Source organism: Salmo salar, chromosome 19, assembly GCF_965601325.2.
Source record: "Salmo salar chromosome 19, fSalSal1, whole genome shotgun sequence".
Classification (NCBI taxonomy): domain Eukaryota; kingdom Metazoa; phylum Chordata; class Actinopteri; order Salmoniformes; family Salmonidae; genus Salmo; species Salmo salar.
This window is the reverse complement of record NC_138309.1, coordinates 14,360,573-14,378,588: the sequence shown is the minus strand read 5'-3', so window position 1 is coordinate 14,378,588 and position 18,016 is coordinate 14,360,573. Positions and strand designations below refer to the sequence as shown.

General features: G+C 44.8%; 1 protein-coding gene across 3 annotated transcripts in view; it reads left to right on the top strand.

The window, feature by feature from the left end:
* arhgap29a (Rho GTPase activating protein 29a) overlaps positions 1 to 18,016 on the top strand; it is a 74,384-nt gene that overhangs the window by 16,570 nt on the left and 39,798 nt on the right. For 2 of the 3 annotated variants that reach the window (XM_082965638.1, XM_082965637.1), the window contains exon 3: positions 12,522 to 12,665. In XM_082965638.1, coding sequence (XP_082821764.1) covers positions 12,522 to 12,665 — 144 coding nt within the window. Of the gene's footprint in view, positions 1 to 12,521; positions 12,666 to 17,374; positions 17,931 to 18,016 lie in introns of those variants that run through there. The other variant, XM_082965639.1, reaches the window with a different exon arrangement.

The window sequence follows — 18,016 nt, the reverse complement described above, 5'->3', positions numbered from 1 at the left end:
ATGGATGGCCAGTCCTTGCATCCATAGCTCTGTCTATGAATTTAAGAGTGATTCATTTCTCTAGCCCCATCCCTAAGCTTTTTCCCGAAACAGGGGCAGGGAAGCACTTTGTTATTATTGATTGCTGATTGTAGCTTTAAATAATTGGTGTATTTGCAACACAGTCCCTTATTTATCCTGCTTAACATTAGGAATGCATTGAACATTATAGCTTCATATTCATAGCTATTAAATATTTATGTAATCACAAATGTAGTAACTGAAACCAAGGATGGCCAATTTGACTGTTAGATTACATTCAACAGACCCCCACCCTTCAATCCACATGACCTCCTGCTTGTCTCCCATCTTGGATTAAGGATTTGAAACCAAGATTGAAAATGTATCCATTGGATTAGATTAAGTCACCCCTCGAATCTACCACTCCCAGCACAATGATGGATTAAAGTTGTCTAGGACCAACCATAATTAATGTGACATCCTGCACTATGTACCAACATGCATAGCAGGAGCTGGGAAGGGCTAATCTTTGCCTTAAAGCTAGAATCCTAAATTGGTGAATATTACACATCCGTTTAGGATATTCCAATAATAAAGAAGTTACTGCAAACAACAAACACCGTTTTTTCCCCCCTGACATCTTTGCGTGCTCGACAGAACAGCAGAATGTGTACTGAAAGGTTTTTTACCACGCTGCCGGATGCTCCTCTCCTCTGCTTCGTCAACAAAACAAAAACTATAACAAAGGCGCTGGGGCAAACAGTGGAGCTGTTTCCCCAAATGCAGATTCGATCTTTAGCTCTAAATACACCTGAGAAGTGGAGTCTGCTAACCAAACAGTGGCTAGTGGTTATATAATTGAGTGGTATGTTGTTTGTCTGTTATTGTTACTGATGTTAGTGTTTTACTGCATGCAGCACATTGTGTGTCAGGATCCATCTTAACTTTGTGCTCAAGTCCTGATATGTTTGCTCTGATTAATTGGCCTTGTTTAGCCTCTATGGGCCTGAACCTTCAGGGCACGCTTGCATGAGAGAGGACCCATGCTGTGCAGAACTCATAACTGGTTATTGTCAGACAGATCTGAAGACTGGAGAGACTGGTGAGAGAACTGGGAGCTGTCTTTACCCATCATACTCAATTATGCTAAACCACTCAGTGTTGCAGTAACGTGAAACAAGGGGGAGCCTTGTTTGATGTCGACCTAAACAAAACGTGAACAGACTGAGCGTGAAGCGTGGCTGGGACGAACCGTGCAGCGTCGTACCAAGATCCCGCCCTCCCCCCAAAAAACAAATGAGGACTTGGTTTTAGTAGAAAGGAGGGAGGATGAGAGGGGAGGAGGGAGGAGGGGAAGGAGGGGGTACACGACAGGGGATAGAGCGAGGGAACCGCCAAAGCTTAGGGTCCAACTTTTAACAATAAACCCATCTCCCGTCTGAACCTCCTCTTCTGGAGGGGAACAATACCTCCCTGGAGCAAATATCAAGTGTTCTCCCAGGAGCCATTGTTGTGACTGAATCTGTTTAGCACAAGGAGCCCTACATTTACATAATTCATAATGGACGGTGAATAGAGACTGGTTCTTGGGCCTCTTTGAATTTCGCAAGCGGCCTTTTGGCATGAAGATGTTCCCCTGGTCCTTCTAGAGAGGCTGACACATGTTATAATCACCATCTTCCCTCCTCCACCCAGCCCAGAGAGAGAGACAAGCCCAAATAGAAAAGCCATGGACATGTTGTTACCATTGATCCTGTCTGCTCCAATCATTCACCCTACAATGACGATATTGAGTTGGACAACGGGTGCTTTGAACTCGCAACGCAAACACCCTTGTTTTTCCAAAACGAATACCATTACAGATGCCTGGAGGGGAATCAAAGATTCCTTTGAAACAGTTCATTATGTCTCTGCGTAATAAGATTATTTTATTTGACGAATAATTTTGCTTTCATGTTTTAGAGGACAAATTAATTTGTCCACAGGCCCTGCCCAAGTATGTGCACTAGTTCAGTCTAGAGACTTCTCTCTCCACGCAATATTGTCTGCGTTCCAAAGGGCACCTTATTCCCTATATAGTGCACTGCTTTTGGCCAAAGCCCTATACGCCCTGGTCAAATGTAGTGCACTATGTAGGGAAAATGGACACCATTTGGGATGCAAACATAGAGAGTGAGAGATTGTTCCATTCCAAGTCTTCCGTTCGAACGCCATTCATGCAGGATTAGGATGCTAGCGAAGCTAAACAAAGTCCTCTTGTCCTTGATGCTAGGTTAAAGTTTGCTTCCATTCTACCTACTGACAGGTGTGCTGAAGAGCCTGTTCAGTTCAGCCATTTTGAGGCCTGTAAAGCCTCCAGCTTCCTGGGCTGATGGAGCTACCCAGTCCATGCTAAACAGGGCTGCAGCGCTGAGTGGGCCACTAGTCTCAGTCTCAGATGTCTGGCTAATACCAGTCGATCTTGGCCGCCAGCGAGAGGTTGCACTGTGGGGGATTTTCAGTCTCTATTAAATAAAGCATAGTTGGAATGCCAGGCTTCAGAGTGGCTCACAAACAGGAGTTGGGGGGGGGGGGGATCAGGAGAAAAAGGTTGACTGTCTTCCCTCAGTGTGACGGACAGGCAGCTCAGTGCAGAAATGAAAAGGAGGAAAAGCTAATTCTTGACTCCACGCTAAGCAGTTCATTGATATGCAAAGGACCGGGGAACGGGATAGAGGGATCTCCAAGGGTAAACATAGTTGTTGGCTGGAAGGAAGGAGATTTTGGGAATATTTTCATGAGAATTCATTCACTCTTGGACTTGGGAGTAGCATTGTGTTTAAAAAGCCCACGATAGATAGCTTTAATCTGGAGCCAATATCTATCACTCACAGGAGTTTTAATTTCAAAATGTGTTTTCTGTTATTATATCCCAACATTCTTAGCAGAAAGTAAACCAAGTCCTACCTTTGTGTAATGAGTTTACGTAGGGAATTCCAATAACATTGAAGTAGTTAATTTTCCTGTTTCTTCATAAAGTTGAAAAGAGCTGTTTATGTCAATGCAACATTATGTTAGCTACACGTTAGCTTCACATTAGCTTCATGTTAGCTTTACGTTAGCTTTACGTTAGCTTCACGTTAGCACCACGTTAGCACCACGTTCACTTTACGTGGCTTGGTGTAAGATCATCATGTTGCTTTTACCTATCGAAACGTCCTGTCAGATCTGTGGACACTGGAGGGCTAAGGAAAGGGCTCAGAGCTCTAATGGACCTGGGCCAATGAGTTGTTTCAGAGAATCAACTGCCAGGCAGCTAGACAGCTTATTAGGTTGGCTAAATACACTTCACCATTCCATCATGTCATCTCAACGTGCCATGCAAAATATTCTCTGTCACTGACACAAAAAGGCTCTGACCTCAAATTCCCAGCCTTCCTTAGTTCATTGAGTGAACTGACTTTTTCTGCATAGTGTTTTCTCATGCTAATGACTAATGTAATGGCTAACCTGTGTGACTGGGGCAGGGCCTGCAGAGTAGAATGAGTGGTCGGGTGGGGAATATAAAGGAGCCCAGACCTAGACGGAAGGGAAGGTGCTGTGTGTGTGTATGGGGGAAGAGTTTCTCTTTTAAACGGTCCCTCTTTGTGTGCAGTCATGGGAAAGAGCGTTTGAAAGGTGAAGCAGCAGGGGAGGCACTGGCAGGACAGGGGAAAAATAGGGGAAGTCTGGGAAGGCCAATATTCTGTCCTTTAACAGTGCCATGTAATCCGCTAATCCGGTGTGGAGTGGCCCAACCGCCGGTGGTCCGACTCCGGGGTGCAGGGGTGGACCGTGCTGACTGCGGCCACAGGAAGTGGAGGAGGGAGAGTGGAGGGTGGGAAAGGCCTTGCCTCATTCCAGACCTGGGTTCAAATACTTTTTATTTATTTTTATTAATTTGGTAATTTTCTTGTTGGGAGAGGCGGGGCACAATACACAAATTCATAACATTTAATTGCTTGCATCCACCCGTAGGCTGCCACTCAAACAGAATATATATTTTTTTGAAGTACACAAATACAAAGCATTGATCCCCATGATCATACCACAGAGCAAAAAGTAATAATACATGTAATATGTAAAGGATGGAAAAAGAGAAGAAGCGAGCCTCCAACCCAAACCTCCCACCCCATTCCCCCAACCCCACTCATCCAACATGTCTCCATCCAAACATGTTTTCCACCCCTTCGTACCCCCCTTGCTTGTCAGTCCCCCCATCTCCACATACCACCCCTTCCTCATGAGCTTGAAAACCAAAAAAGGTTTTTATAAAGATGAAAGTAGGTACATATACTGAATATATATATACAGTGCCAGTCAAAAGTTTGGACACACCTACTCATTCAAGGGTTTTTCTTTATTTTTTTACTATTTTCTACATTGTATAATAATAGTGAGGACATCACAACTATGAAATAACACATGGAATCAAAATATATTTTAGATTTTAGATTCTTCAAAGTAGCCATCCTTTGCTTTGATGACAGCTTTGCACATTCTTTGCATTCTCTCAACCAGCTTCACCTGGAATGCTTTTCCAACAGTCTTGAAGGAGTTCCCACATATGCTAAGCACGTGTTGGCTGCTTTTCCTTCACCCTGTGGAACAATTCATCCCTAACCATCTCAATTGGGTTGAGTGTACCTTGAATTCTAAATAATTCACAGACAGTGTCACCAGCAAAGCACCCCCACACCATCACACCTCCTCCTCCATGCTTCACAGTGGGAACCACACATGCAGAGATCATCCGTTCACCTATTCTGCCTTTCACAAAGACACAGCAGTTGGAACCAAAAAATCAAAAATTTGGACTCATCAGACCAAAGGACACATTTCCACCGGTCTAATGTCCATTGCTCGTCTCTTCTTCTTATTGGTGTCCTTTAGTAGTGGTTTCATTGCAGCAATTCGACCATGAAAGCCTAATTCACGCAGTCTCATCTGAACAGTTGATGTTGAGATGTGTCTTACTTGAACTCTGTGAAGCATATATTTGGGCTGCAATTTCTGAGGCTGGTAACTCTAATGAACTTATCCTCTGCAGCAGAGGTAACTCTGGGTCTTTCTTTCCAGTGGCGGTCCTCATGAGAGACAGTTTCATCATAGCGCTTAATGGTTTCTGCGACTGCACTTGAAGAAACTTTCAAAGTTCTTGAAATTTTCCAGATTGTCTGACCTTCATGTCTTAAAGTAATGATGGACTGTCGATGATGGACTGTCGTTTCTCTTTGTTTATTTGAGCTGTTCTTACCATAATATGGACTTGGTCTTTTACCAAATAGGGTTATCTTTTGTGTACCAAACCTACCTTGTCACAACGCAACTGATTGGCTCAAACGCATTAAGAAGGAAAGAAATTCCACAAATGAACTTTTAACAAGGCACACCTGTTAATTGGAATGCATTCCAGGTGACTACTTCATGAAGCTGGTTGAGAGAATGCCAAGAGTGTACAAAGCTGTCATCAAGGAAAAGGGTGGCTACTTTGAAGATTTCAAATATAAAATATATTTTGATTTGTTAACCGTTTTTTGGTTACTACGTGATTCCATATGTGTTGTTTCATAGTTTTGATGTCTTCACTATTATTCTACAATGTAGAAAATAGTAAAAATAAAGAAAAACCCTTGAATGAGTACGTGTCCAAACTTTTTACTGGTACTGTATATCAATTTTTTTGTATGGTTGTACTTTATAGATTGTTTATTTGTTTGTGTTGGGCTTCAGCTGAGATTATTCTTTACAGAGTCAAATGTGTTCTCCAGGCCTCAGTTGTTCCTTGACTAGCGCCATTCATTCTCACTGTCAATAATTATAATGTTATAACTGTATCCACCGGCAAATTGGGAAAGAGTGAGGTGATTGCAGTGCTGCCTGCCAGCAGTAATCGTTTCTGATTTTTTTACATACTCATGGCGCTATTATCATTAAGTCATATAGTAGATGCAAAGGATTGAGTATTTACATTCATGCACTTCTAAATGTATTTTGTAACCGTGTCCCAGAAGCATTTAACTGCTGGGCATTTCCACGTCATATGAGGGAATGTGCCTACCTAATTTAGGAGACACAATGACCAGTTGAGAGTTGGGGACAATTTCATCGTAAAACGTTTCCTTAGTGTAAAATACATTCTCTAAACCAACTTTAAGTGTATAAATTGATGGTTCGGATTACGGGATGCCAATGTCATATTTTGGAATTATTCCATTGGTTTGATTACGCCAGGCAAGCTCAGTTAAGTGCGGATACTTAACAAATACTATTTGAATCCAGGTGTGTCTGCCTCACACTACACTGGCCACTGGACGGTCCACCTGCTGGGGTGCCTCTTATAAAAAGCTTACAGTGTCTGTTAAAATTTAAGCAGGCCTGTTATTTTCTGCCCTTTAAAGTTTGGACACAATAGTTGATTTTGTTTATTAGGAGGAGCCTGCCTGTTAGTTACCGTTCACAGATTTACTGCCGTGGAACGTCCTACTCAGCGAGCCTTGGCTTTTAAATCACCATGAGTTTTAGCCAGCTTTTGGCAATGTGCTCAGCTACACTTCGGTGTAGGTCTAACATATAAAGTTTAGCAGACATTTTATAATGTAAGTGTAAAATATGTTGTTGTTTTTTTTTTCTGTGAGAATCACTCAAAAGTATAGGGATGACTCCATCTTGAAAAATGGAGATGATAAGTCATGCATTGATCAGTCCTCTAAAGCTCTCTTAAGTCCTACTGCCAGTAGACTATAACTGATTACGGTAATACACTTCTTTCTTTGACAACCCTCCTACCTAAGCCCTCCTACCTAAGCCCTCCTACCAAAGCCATCCTACCAAAGCCCTAGCTGATTATTTGAGAGGGGAAGTCACACGAATGTCCAGCTGTAGGTTGACTCAAATGGGACACATTGAGATTGGCCGTGTGATTGACGTTAGTCATGGCTAACACGGGGTGTCCAGACCCAGCACCATATTAAGCCCAGCCAGTGCTAACTATCCCAAAGCTATGTTAGCCTATGAGCTCCTTGTGTTTAATCGGGCCCCCTCTGAACCCCAGTTGTGACATGTTTAGTGATTTCACACTTGCTTTGTACCGTGAAGCCCCCTCTGTCTTCTCAAATGGTTTGAGGCATAAATAATACGTTGCGCCCATGATTTTCAATGCATGACTGAGCATATCTAGGGTCACAGGAAAAGGAATTTTGCCAAGTCATATCGGATGGATCCAACCATTAGAGGCCATTGACAGTTAGGTGTTTACAAGAGAGGATCATGACATGATGACGTTCGTGCTAAGGATCATGAAAATCAGTGTTTTTGTTGTTGCTGAAAATATATCCTTCTGTCACTCCACGGACAAATAGTATTTTTTTCGAAAGCATTAAGGCATCACATTTTTTCCCAGACATATATGCCATTGGATAAGAGAGTGCGACATTTTAACATATCAAATTAGATATTTTTTATTCTTTCAAAAGACAAGGGTGTCCCTGGTCTATGAGAAGTTACTATTTCAGTTGCGTCAGCATTATATTGAGGAATCTGTTATGTGGAGCCTAGTGCATGGTTGATCCATTACATAGGATCACTCATGCCTTTTGAGCGACATGACCTCTGTTGGCGAAAGAAATGCCTATTTGAATGCCTAACTCATTAGATAGCTGCCTATAGAGTCGGAGGGGCTTTGAATGTTTTCGTATTGAGGTGTCATCTCGATGGTGAATGATCCAACAATGTTTTTATTATGGATCCCCCCCCTCACCCCTTGCGCTCGCCCCACTTCCTAACAAGAGACACAGCCAGGCTGGAATGCAGTGGTTTCCATGACGCTAATGAAGTAAAAATGTGGCGATGTGGTTCTGGCAAGCCCTCTCCTCTCGCTCCCTTGGCCTCTTCATTGGAATGGGAGACGGATCCCTATAGCTTCTATTCCCAACAGAGCGTTCCCGGGAATGTCTCTCTCTGTTCTCCCATAACCTGGCTAAGCTTGGATGTGGGTTTAAAGGGGCATGTTTGGGACAAAACCCAGGGGAGGGTACCACCACCGACCAAACAACCTCGCTTCCTCCCACCCGACCCTCCCTCCCTCCTTACCCCAGCCACCCCTCCTCCTCCTCTCCCTCTTTCCTCCTGTGAAAAGTGAAAAGCCTGGCGTTGTGATTTATTGTTCCAAAAAATGCTTCATGTGGCAGGCAGGCCCTCAAGCAGACAGGCCCCACTGTTTGCAAATGGCCTCTGAGACAAAAGGAAAGCTTTTCCCACTCAAACAGACTCTTCTCAGCAAACTGATGGTTTTCCTACATTGTGAAAAAAATGCTCCTTTCCTGGCAGCTAGCATACTATTAATTTGTTTTTCCTTTTACCAAATCTCATAATTGTTTTGCTCTAAAACTTTTGCACAGTAAGTAAAAACAAAGCGGCTCTTCCAGTTCCCAGTACTCCGAGTGAGGGTTGTTTTCATGGTGAAACTGTCCCTCTCATCCATTGTGAAATAAGTCTCCCAGGCCTGTGGCTGCAACAGACAGGGGTCTACACCCGCTATGCTGGGGAGAAGTGTGGATAGCTGGAGGTCCCTGCCGGAGCTTGAGGTCCCTGGTGGGAACAGGGTTCTGTCCCATTGTGCTCCCTCTCTAACAGGGAGGCACAGGGTTAAAACACCAGCCTCTGTACATCATCCTGTGTCCTGCTGGGCCAGTGGACTAAATGTAATGTCCTTCTAGTAGCTCCATACAGGATGGCCTGGACGTAAAGACCAAGCAACAGCCGTTAGGAGGCGCCTGCAGAAGGAAGAGCCTCTGTCTCATGGGGCATTCAGGCTTTTTAATCTGTACCACCTCCAGTGGAGGATTCTGTTACTCTGTGTCTATGTGAATGGGCCATAATGTACTGTATGTGTTGACAGACGGTTCAGGCCATTGTGTGGGCATTGTCATTCAAAGTGTATTGTCTTTGAATAGGGGTCTAATCTAACCCCTGGCCAATAAAGAACTGGAGGTTTGGGGCGGCTGGCAACCCTGACCCACCCAATGATGTACAGTATATAAACCCCTGATTGCTGATGCTATTTATTGGCAAATGAGAGGCTTTGAAGCCACTGGTCGGCCATATTGGCACTTCCCCAGAAGAAGCAGTCCTCCAATGGAATGTTTCAAGGACAAAATTAAATGTATTTAAGTATTGTGTTGTTGTAGTGGGGACAGTAACATTTAAAAAAAAAAATTACTTTAAGGGAAATGTTTTTTTATTTGATTTGATTTTTTAAATTATTTGTACGTTTAGCTCATATAATATAATTTAAAAGTATGCATTAAGGTGTGTGTAATATAATAAACTTGGCAACATCAAAGGCATAGACATTAATAAATGCATTTATATAGCTTCCAAAATCTTTTTTACAATGGTAGTTCAGTTAGTCTAGTAGTATATATATAAATCATTGGACACACCTGATCATTGTGTGCTGGCTGGGTTTTAAGTCTTTCCCAATCTCATGGGTGACGACCCACTCACACACTAGCTTGGGAAAGACGGTACTGCAGGTCTGTGAAGCAAATGTCCTTCATGGCAAAATAACACAGACAGAAAGAGAGAGAAATAGAGAGGAGCGGGAGACAATAAAGTGATAGAGTGGGAGAGAGAGAGAGAGAGAGAGAGAGAGAGAGCCTGTGGTGAGCAGCTGCACTGTGCTGAATGTGCTCCTTCGAGGGGAACACCCCAACAGAGTAGGAAGTTGGGATTTTATGAATCACTCAGCTACATTCTTTTTGCATTACATTCTTGTTTCATTATGATCTTGTCCCAACATACCCACATCAGACCAAATAGTCTTTATTAAACCTGTACACACACAGAACAACATCTTAATCTCCATAGACAGAGATAAATTAGACCTGTTTAAGTACCCCCACCATACCTCCACTCCCTAATGCAGTTACAGCCTGCTGGATAATGGGGCTCAGTGTTGTGCATTATGGAGGCCAGAGGCACACTGTGAGGCTCTTCCTCACAGGGAGCAAGGCAGGAGCCAGGCTGAAACATGGCAGGAGCCAGGCTGAAACATGGCAGGAGCCAGGCTGAAACATGGCAGGAGCCAGGCTGAAACATTTATTTAATTACATTTTTTATTTAACTAGGCAAGTCAGTTAAGAACAAATTCTTATTTACAATGATGGTCTACCCCAGCCAAACCCTAATCCGGACAACACTGGGCCAATTGTGCGCCGCCCTATGGGATTCCCAATCACGGCCGGTTGTGATACAGCCTGGAATCGAACCAGGGTCTGTAGTGATGCCTCTAGCACTGAGGTGCAGTGCCTTAGACCGCTGTGCCAGTCGGGAGCCCAAAACATGGCAGGAGCCAGGCTAAAACCAGGCTGAAACATGGCAGGAGCCAGGCTGAAGCATGGCAGAAGCCAGGCTGAAACATGGCAGGAGCCAGGCTGAAACATAGCAGGAGCCAGGCTGAAACATGGCAGGGCTGAAACATAGCAGGATCCAGGCTGAAACATAGCAGGAGCCAGGCTGAACCATAGCAGGAGCCAGGCTGAAACAAAATTAAGAGAAAGCACCAGTTTCTCCAGACACAGGAAGTAGCTGTAGTTTGACATCCAAAGAAGATGGATGGAGGCGGTTGCCATGAAACTGGGTATGGTTACCATGGAGCTGGGGAAGACTCCAGACATCCTGTAGAGAGACTGTTGGCAGAGCAGAGATGCTGCTGGGAGTTTTACAGTATACAATCAGTTGGTGTGGTAGAATCACTGTTACTGTTAATCCAATGAAGGGTTCTGTTCTCTCTCGTATTCGATCTGATGTTTATTGACATCATCTAATAAAGAACATTGATCTAGGGTTGGTTCACTTGTTGTTTTGACTTAATGATGAGGTCACTTGTTGGGCTAGTGGATGTTGTTGACTTGTGACTGGTAGTCCTTATAAAGTCGTCACTTCATGTTGTTAGATGTAGCTAGTGGTTGTTACAGTAACTTGTTCCCTGTGGTTCTATTATGAAGCAGTCGCTTGTTGACATTTACTGTTGGTCCATATGAAGCAGTCCGACAGTCACCTACTGGTCAGCTGGCTGTATTTCCTGGTTGGAGGACAGCTGGCATTGTCATGACGATGGCAGCCACATCCACCCAGAAACATTAGTTCCACCGCCGGCCCTTTTTGTCCCGCTCCAAAAAAGAGGGGGAATGAATAAAAGAAAAAGGGGGAGACGGCTAAAGTCTCCCTGATCCCCTTTTCCATACGCGGGGTAATCCAGGGGCGACCGTCAGCACAAATGTGGCTTTGACAGGCCTGCGAGTGTGTGTGTGTGTTTTGACTCTGACCCTCTCTGTGGCTCTCAGTTTCACTGGGCTCTGGGAAAAACAGTCCTCAGTGCATACTGCGAGGCTGTATCAGTGGTGGCACTGCCACACTCACTCGCCTGCGGTGGTGGATCAAAGATTCAAGGGAGTCGTAAAAGCATCTGGAGACTGTTAGATTAGTAATTTCTGTCCTCCCATTCAGCTGCTTTCTGATGAGCTCACCCTCTAACTATGTGGTGTATACATTAACAAGCTGGTTGAATACTAAAGTGCTCTTGATCTTATCATCTGTAGAGCCAGGCAGCACTGTAATTACTGAAGCATTAGTAATGGTCCGTTTTATTATGGATGTGTAAACACTGCAGATAAATACTACACTAATTACAGGAAGACCACTACCGGTCATGTTTAGTTATGCATTAGTTATCAGGTAGTAACGTTTACCGTCACACCTGAGTTCGCCAAGGCCTCTTTCTCTCAATGGTTAACACCTAGTATTAGATCCACATGTCTGACTAATGTGAAGTAACACCTAGGTGGAATTGCTTGACTGGTTTCTCCTCTTTATATTGAAATATATAACTCAGAAATCCTTATCATACATTGTAAACACTTACTGTACACTGAGTGTACAAAACATTAAGAACACCTTCTTTCTCCATGACATAGACAGGTGAAAGCTATGATCCCTTATTGATGTCACCTGTTAAATCCACTTCAATCAGTGTATTTTTAAGCTTTGAGACAATTGATACATGGATTGTGTATGTGTGCCATTCACAGGGCCTTTGAACGGGATATGGTAGTAGACACCAATTTGTGCCAAAAAAGGCAACGCTGCTGGGTTTCTCATGCTCAACAGTTGCCCATGCCCATCAAGAATGGGCCACCACCCAAAGGACATCCAGCCAACTTGACACAACTGTGGGAAGCATTGGAGTCAACATGGGCCAGCGTCCCTGTGGAACGCTTTCGACACCTTGTAGAGTCCATGTCCCGACGAATTGAGGCTGTTCTGAGTGGGACTCACTTACATATTAAAGAGATGGTTCTCTTAACAGTTGTGCCTTTGTGTCTTTTCCCTCCAGATAAAATGTGCCTTATACAGTATATGAATATGAACAAACACTGTAGCCATTGTGTTACTGAGATGGGTCTCTAACAGTCTTGTCTTTGTGTCTGTTTGTCCTCCAGAGCACCAGGACTGTCTCCACCAGGTAGTCCATGAGCGTCTAGGGGAGCTGCTGCGCGTGTTGAAGGCCGTCATCAGCAAACACCAGACCCTCAACTCTGTGGACATCCTCAGTGCTGCAGGCACCGTCATCGCACAGGTCAAAGGTGAGCAGCACTCCCTAGAGCATAGAGACATGTCTCAAACACACCCTGACTCTCTGTCACCTTCTCTCCCTGCTTCCCTGCCTCCCTGTCTTCCTGTCTCCCTGCCACCCTGTCTCCCTGACTCCTTGTCTTCCTGCCTCTCTGCCTCCCTGTCTCCCTGACTCCTTGTCTTCCTGTCTCCCTGCCTCCTTGTCTTCCTGCCTCCCTGACTCCTTGTCTTCCTGCCTCCCTGACTCCTTGTCTTCCTGCCTCCCTGTCTCCCGCCCTAATGGCTCACAGTCCTTGCCTCCCTACTGTACCTCCCCCAGGCCTCATTTGGCTGGATTAGGTCTGGAATAAGGTTTGTGCTTACGCCTTACAGGGCCAGCATGTTTGTCTGTTTAGCAAAACTAGAAGATGTATTTGCAGCAAGCTTTTGAGGATGAATTCACTCTAAATATCAGAACTTTGCTCAAATAACACACACAGCATGTATTCAAACCCCTGACTGAAAAATACAGACCATGTATTATTTGAATGTTTAAATCTGAATTCCTATTGAATCTAGTGGTAGGAGGGAGAGGAGTGTGTTTGACTCAAAGACTGAAGCCTTTGTGCTTTGTGTTGCTGTCCTGAGGGAATAGGGCTCAGGAATCCCATTTATCTCCTCTCCTCTCCTCAAGATTATGATCAGCCATGGAGGGCAATTCTTCACTTGGCCCGCGCACAAGAATCTCTGAGTAGAGTATACCTCTGCTCAATTGGAATTGCATAGCGGCCTGGCCCTGGTTTGACAGCATACTTTTGGCAATGCTCTATGTTAACGAAGTACGGTGACACACTGACCTGGAACAAAAGGTGTGTGTGTGTGTGTGTGTGTGTGTGTGTGTGTGTGTGTGTGTGTGTGTGTGTGTGTGTGTGTGTGTGTGTGTGTGTGTGTGTGTGTGTGTGTGTGTGTGTGTGTGTGTGTGTGTGTGTGTGTGTGTGTGTGTGTGTGTGTGTGTGTGGTAGTGATGTAAATACCTATCCTTCCTTCCACTCTAAATGCATTCTACCAAATGAATAAAAAGTGATTGAACCAAAGTCGATTCCAAGTATTGGCTTACACAACGGTATGCGGCCTGGTTGCATTTCAAGCAGAACTGAAGGAAGCTATTGTATGGCGGCTTGGACAGACACAGAGTGAGCGTTAGTGCTGGCTGCTGTCGATCTACATGCTCTACTGTGACAGTTGGAAAGACTTCACATAGAGTCATGTGGCTAGCTAGCCAATTTTCATGTGATTCACATAGAGTCCTGTGGCTAGCTAGCCAATTTTCATGTGTTTCACATAGAGTCCTGTGGCTAGCTAGCCAATATTCATGTGATTCACATAGAGTCCTGTGGCTAGCTAGCCAATATTCATGTGATTCACATAGAGTCCTGTGGCTAGCTAGCCAATATTCATGTGATTCACATAGAGTCCTGTGGCTAGCTAGCCAATATTCATGTGATTCACATAGAGTCCTTTGGCTAGCCAACCAATATTCATGTGATTCACATAGAGTCTGCTGTGGCTACATAGCCAATACTTATGTGATGCTGCTAATGGCTAATCTGGTTTCAAGGCTGTGGGGCTTTCTCTTGGGAGCAGTTTAATATTAACAGTGCTTTGTGTATATAGGAACAGAACAGTAGTATCACTGCTGAATCAAAATGCCATGTGCTTAAGGTAAAAGCCCCAGTACACTCCCAATAAACTAACATGTTGTTCCTTCATTCTTAATTCCATACCTCACCCTAGTAACCTTTGTCACCACTAGAGGGCCAGAATATGTGTCCTCTGTACTAGACCCTCACACAATGAGGCTCAACAGGCTATACACATACTCATTGGCATCCTTCTTTCTTTGTCAACATTAGTCATTTCACACACACACACACGCATGCACACACACACACCTGGCCTGGTCCCCATGTAATGCGAGACTGAAGTAATCAATTCAGGTAGATTCAAATAAGAGAAAGTGGAATATCCAGGCGTGCGGCTGTGCTGAGACCCTGTGCCTAGGGGGAGATAACAGGGGTCTGTATCTCTCTGTCTGTGTGTCTGTGTGTGTGTGTGTGTGTGTGTGTGTGTGTGTGTGTGTGTGTGTGTGTGTGTGTGTGTGTGTGTGTGTGTGTGTGTGTGTGTGTGTGTGTGTGTGTGTGTGTGTGTGTGTGTGTGTGTGGTGTGTGAGTGGGTGAGTGGGTGAGGGGGTGGGTGTGTGCGTAGGTGGGTGTGTGCGTGTTTGTGTGTATGTCTCTGCCCGCCATACTGGCTCAGTGGATCAGGAACAGGCCCCATTCGCTCATGCCTGGCCTAATTCATGCTCTCATAGTGGGGCTATGACTTTAACAGCACTGGTCTCTGTCCAGGGAGAGGAGACACACACCAGGAGGAAAGAGAGAGGGAGAGAAAAGGGTATCTGTCTATCTCAAGATAAGCAAGATATCCTACACATAGTCTTACGAGTTCAGCAAAGGTCTTTATAAAATGAGCAAATTAAAATACTTTTTCTGTAGGTGGTGTATCACCCAATTAGCTAAGCCAAGGTATCTGAGAAGGACACCAAAATGATATGTGATGAACACCATGACTTGACACCTGTCACATGACACCTGTCATTTCCTTAATGAAGAGATGTGGTTGTTTCCCCTCCCTACATTGGTACAGTGTATGGTTGCAAAGTTCCAGTAACTTTTCCAAAATGTAGGATCCCAGAATCAAGAATCCTAAAATGCCTCGCCTGGTTCATCAACTACTTCTCAGACAGAGTTCAGTGTGTGAAATCGGAAGGCCTGTTGTCCGGACCTCTGGCAGTCTCTATGGGGGTGCCACAGGGTTCAATTGTCAGGCCGACTCTTTTCTCTGTATACATCAATGATGTCGCTTTTGCTGCTGGTGATTCTCTGATCCACCTCTACGCAGACGACACCATTCTGTATACCTCTGGCCCTTCTTTAGACACTGTGTTAACTAACCTCCAGATGAGCTTCAATGCCATACAACTCTCCTTCCGTGCCCCCCAACTACTGTTAAATGCAAGTAAAACTAAATGCATGCTCTTCAACCCATCGCTACCAGCAACTGCCCGCCCATCCAGCATCACTACTCTGGACGGTTCTGACTTAGAATATGTGGACATCTACAAATACCTAGGTGTCTGGTTAGACTGTAAACTCTCCTTCCAGACTCACATCTGGAAGCATCTCCAATCCAAAATTAAATCCAGAATCGGCTTCCTATTTCGCAACAAAGCATCCTTCGCTCATGCTGCCAAACATACCCTCGTAAAACTGACTATCCTACCGATCCTTGACTTCGGCGATGTCATTTACAAAACAGCCTCCAACACTACTCAGCAAACTGGATGCAGTCTATCACAGTGCCATCCGTTTTGTCACCAAAGCCCCATATACTACCCACCACTGCGACCTGTATGCTCTCGTTGGCTGGCCCTCGCTTCATATTCGTCGCCAAACCCACTGGCTCCAGGTCATCTATAAGTCTTTGCTAGGTAAAGCCCCGCCTTATCTCAGCTCACTGGTCACCATAGCAGCACCCACCCGTAGCACACGCTCCAGCAGGTATATTTCACTGGTCACTCCCAAAGCCAATTCCTCCTTTGGCCGCCTTTCCTTCCAGTTCTCTGCTGCCAATGACTGGAACAAATTTCAAAAGTCACCGAAGCTGGAGACTCATATCTCCCTCACTAACTTTAAGTGCCAGCTGTCAGAGCAGCTCACAGATCACTGCACCTGTACATAGCCCATCTGTAAATAGCCCATCCAACTACCTCATCCCCATACTGTTATTTTTTGTTGTTGTTGCTCCTTTGCACTCCAGTATTTCTACTTGCACATTAATCTTCTGCACATCTATCACTCCAGTGTTTAATTGCTAAATTGAAATTATTTCACCACTATGGCCTATTTATTTCCTTACCTCCCTTATCTTACCTCATTTGCACACACTGTATATATACTTTTTTTTCCTATTGTATTTTTGACTGTATGTTTGTTTTTTCCATGTGTAACCCTGTGTTGTTGTTTGTGTCGCACTGCTTTGCTTTATCTTGGCTAGGTCGCAGTTGTAAATGTGAACTTGTTCTCAACTAGCCTACCTGGTTAAATAAAGGTTAAAAAAAGAGGGAACAAACAGGAAATCCGGAACCCTCCAACCAGGATTTCTGGAAAACTGGGTCATTTTAGGATGTCGCTGGAATTTTTCAACCATAGTCCAGTCACATTATGTATGTGGGTCATTGAGGCATTAACATTACCATGATGGCCTCCAATGACCTCATGGCACCTTGGCCTAATGGCCCCCAATGGCCTCATGGCCCCCAATGGCCTCATGGCCCCCAATGGCCTCATGGCCCCCAATGGCCTGATGGCCCCCAATGGCCTTCCTCCTATGTCCTGGCTATGTCATGTATGTTTGCTTCCATCAATATCTGTTTTGTCAGCAGGCTTTCCCCTGCAGTAGGCTCAGAGGTGGAATTTATTAGTGTTCGTTCAGGAGTCATGTGCTTTCCCAGTGAAAACAATGCCGTTTTTGCCTGATGATGTAACATCCACGTTTGGACTGTAGTTGGCCGGAGCGAGTGCTGGCATTGTGTTCTAGTGAGCTTCAGGATGTCCTGTGTTGCGGGGAGGGGAGGAGGGGGTAGGAGAGGACGTAAAGGCCAGAGAGACGCAGCGATAGTCTCCTAGGCAGAGGTAGCTAGCTAGCTGCGTTCACAGACAGACTCTCCCGAGACCCACACTACCTTGAACCACTAACTCTGCTGTCCCGTCTGAAAGGGTCCTACCTCTCATAGGAGCTTCTGGAACTTATGGAATTGGCTTGAACCCTGTACTGGAGACATTTTGCCTCCATTCCCTGGAAAGAAATGCCTTATTAGGTGACACAAATGGAGATAAAGGAAGAGACTTGTGCGGCCATTTCCCCTGTGGCAGTTGGAGAAAGCTTTAGTGTATTAAAAGGGCTGTAGATCAGCTTGACCACTAGAGGCAGGTCCCCTTTTGGAACCACTGAACCACGAAGGACCTACTGAGTAAGGAGTGGCTCTACGGTCAAGGAGTGGTTGTACCATACAGCCAGGAAGACCAACAGAGAAGAGAGAAGAGAGAGAAGTCCTTGAGAGCAGCTTGGGTAGAAAGAGTTTGGTGCTATAACAACCACCCGACTGCGGACCACATCATACACACAGACTGAATGCTAAAAAGGGTTCAGCCTCTGGAGGGCAAGCCTGGTCGTGGGTAAGTGGTGGCTGGCATGTGTGTGTGTTTTACGGTAGAGTTCCTCTTGTTCTATAGAGACAGGAAGCCTGCACTGTAAGAGCATA